General features: G+C 31.3%; 1 protein-coding gene across 1 annotated transcript; it reads left to right on the forward strand.

Moving 5' to 3' along the window:
- The first annotated feature begins 213 nt into the window (after window positions 1-213).
- LOC106304376 (probable trehalose-phosphate phosphatase H) lies at window positions 214-2,563 on the forward strand. Its single transcript, XM_013740783.1, has 12 exons — window positions 214-299; window positions 385-590; window positions 683-823; window positions 914-985; window positions 1,082-1,174; window positions 1,268-1,321; window positions 1,418-1,519; window positions 1,608-1,685; window positions 1,778-1,847; window positions 1,939-2,009; window positions 2,100-2,192; window positions 2,317-2,563. Exons 1-12 carry the CDS (start codon window positions 296-298, stop codon window positions 2,371-2,373), a joined length of 1,041 nt encoding a protein of 346 aa, XP_013596237.1. The 5' UTR covers window positions 214-295; the 3' UTR covers window positions 2,374-2,563.
- The last annotated feature ends 645 nt before the right edge of the window (window positions 2,564-3,208 follow it).

Raw genomic sequence — 3,208 nt, forward strand, 5'->3', positions numbered from 1 at the left:
GTCTTTTAAATAATAGATATAAAAACCGGCTCTTACCCGAAGAATATTAAAAAAAATCTCAAATCATGAATTATAAATCTTAAATTAATAGTCCGGATTAATCATGCTCTTACAATGTTGCCCAAAACATAAAGTTTCTTGTTTTTTTTTCCTACAATAATTTGCAACTATAAATTCAGACCATACCATACTTCAGATTGTGTCTCTCTCAAGCCCATACACACATTCTCACTCTGTTTTCTTACAACTCAAATCTCTTTTTCTATCTCTTTCGACTTATATTTGCAAACAATAAATGGGTAAATTTTTGAGTTTGTTAGTTTAATACATAAACACATGCTGATATGTTTTACCTGTCCTCATCTGTTTTTCTGTTATTTTCAGTAAGATTCATCGAAGAAAACACAAAACCGGAGAAAATTGAAACAGGAGACAAATCAAAAACGGATGCAACATTAACGGTGAAGACGAAAGTTCTTCAAGATCTTATCATCAACAATGGAGGAGGATTAATAAATTCATGGGTTGATTCCATGAGAGCTTGTTCACCTACTCACCTCAAATCTTCGATGAAACAAAGCTCTTGGCTCGTAAGTACATCATTAAGATCAAGCTATAACGTCTACTTATCTATGTTATATTTATTCTCTTATAATAAACGAGGTTTGTATAACTTTCGCAGACAGAACATCCATCAGCTTTAGATATGTTCGACGAGATTCTTAATGTTTCCGAAGGAAAAAAAATCGTTATGTTCTTGGATTATGATGGCACTTTATCTCCCATTGTGGATGATCCAGACCGAGCTTTCATGTCTAAGGAGGTTCATTTCTAAAACCTATTTATATATAATAAAAATAAATCTACTAATTATAAAAAATGTTTTGCATTCTAATTTTGCTTTTATGTATAGATGAGAAGAACAGTGAGAAAACTAGCAAAATGTTTTCCTACTGCCATAGTTAGTGGAAGATGCAGAGAAAAGGTATAAATGTATAATAATAAAAATATCAAATTAGCATAATTTAATTAGTAGTGATCACCTATTGAAGCTAATTATAGTAATTCTGACAATTTTCAGGTTTATAATTTTGTGAAACTGACTGAGTTGTACTATGCTGGAAGTCATGGAATGGACATCAAAGGACCAGAGCAAGGGTCCAAGTATAAGGATGTAAGTTACTAATATATCATTAATAACTTTTCTAAGAAGGATTATTAAAAACTTTTTCCTTTTCATTCTCATTCGTTATTGCAAAAACAACAGGATAAATCTCTTCTTTGCCAACCAGCTACAGAGTTCCTCCCCATGATCGACGAGGTCACATTCTCCTTCAAGATTTCTCGTATAGCTGAACAATAGAAGAAGAAAAACTACTTCATTGTTACTTACACTATTTAATATGTCTTTGTTCAGGTCTATCAAAAATTAGTGGATAAAACAAATTTTACTCCCGGAGCCAACATAGAGAACAATAAATTTTGTGTCTCTGTTCATTTCCGACGCGTCGATGAGAAAGTACGATAATGTTCTTTCTTTCAATAATTAGTTATTAGTGTAATAAGAAATAAAATTAAACAATCAATTTATTTATTTATATTGACAGAACTGGAGTGATTTGGCTAATCAAGTTCGATCAGTCATGAAGGACTACCCTGAGCTCCGACTTACTCAAGGAAGAAAAGTAAGATACTATTAGTAAAGTGGTTTCTATATTTAAGGTGACAAGAGTTTTTTTCCTTAATTAGCGAGTTTGTGTTTTGGTATGTCGTTCAGGTTTTGGAAATTCGTCCTATCATTAAATGGGATAAAGGCAAAGCACTCGAGTTTTTATTAGAGTCCCTTGGTAACTTCTTCATCGACTAATTAGTAATGAGTAACATGATTAATGTTGAGATCAATAGCAGTATTAATTAAAATAGTGTTGCCTTTTGTAGGATACGCCAATTGTACCGACGTTTTCCCCCTTTATATCGGCGATGATCGCACAGACGAAGATGCATTTAAGGTATATATAATCTCGTAATTACTGAAAGACTTAAAATTAAATAGTTATTGTTCAATGATCTAAGTAAATTTCATTTAACGGATGTTATAGATACTGAGAGAAAGAAGACAAGGTCTTGGCATTCTTGTATCCAAAATCCCAAAGGAGACTAACGCATTATATTCTCTGCAAGAGCCTGATGAGGTGAACATGTTTATCATTTTTCATTTTAAATGATTAAGTTCGTATCAAAAGTTCCTTAAATTATCCTGTATATTGTGTATACATGATAGGCTGAGTAATGTATATTTTTCTTAATTATTTTCAGGTTATGAATTTCTTGCAGCGTTTAGTGGAATGGAAACAATTGAGATCTGGAGCATGATGATAGAGCTATAAGCCTATAAGTACATAAGACTCTTTTTAATGACATGTTAATCAAGTTTTTTTTCCTTCTATGTATTGTACTCAACGCATCTTTGTAAAGAGAGATCCATTATCAAAGAAAACAGTTAATGGAATCGATCATATATGGTTCTATTCAATTATTTCTACGCGTGTATATTATAAATACTTGACATGTGTCTAGATGTTATCTCGAAATGAAATGAAATGTCATGATATAAGTATTATTTCCCTTATATTTCGAATTAAAATATCTCAGTCAACATTTCGGTATTTTTAATGTTTTGGATATAAGGTAGTTCAAATCAAAGTGAAAACATATCTAACATATGATACGTTTCAGTTTGGGGTTGAATGTTGTTAATAATCAAACAAATATTTCATTTATTTTTAATAATCTATTTTGAGTTATATGTTTTATATTTTAGTCTGTTCTGATCTGAGATTCATATAGGCAGATATAAAAATAGATACATTTGACTCAATAAATCTAGTATTATTTTTGTAATTTTTCTTCTTCTTTTATCCAGTTCATACAGGATCGTTTCGGATTTGATGGATTGAACATCAATTTTAGTTTTAGTTTCTTTTGGCAGTCTTTGTTTCTATTATAACTGAAACACGGGTTTTCTCAAACAAGTGAATCTCTAGATAAGCTAAGTTCATCGCATGGAATCTATTTGCAACGAAGAAGGGATCCTTTTATTTTATTTTTCGAAACCATAAGAAAGAAATGGAATATTCTACGACGCAAAACTTGGGTGGGAAGATGGCGTCAGAGAGACTCGACCTATGATCGGATATCTTTTCTGCTA

This window comes from Brassica oleracea, chromosome C7 (genome assembly GCF_000695525.1).
Source record: "Brassica oleracea var. oleracea cultivar TO1000 chromosome C7, BOL, whole genome shotgun sequence".
Taxonomy (NCBI): Eukaryota; Viridiplantae; Streptophyta; class Magnoliopsida; order Brassicales; family Brassicaceae; genus Brassica; species Brassica oleracea.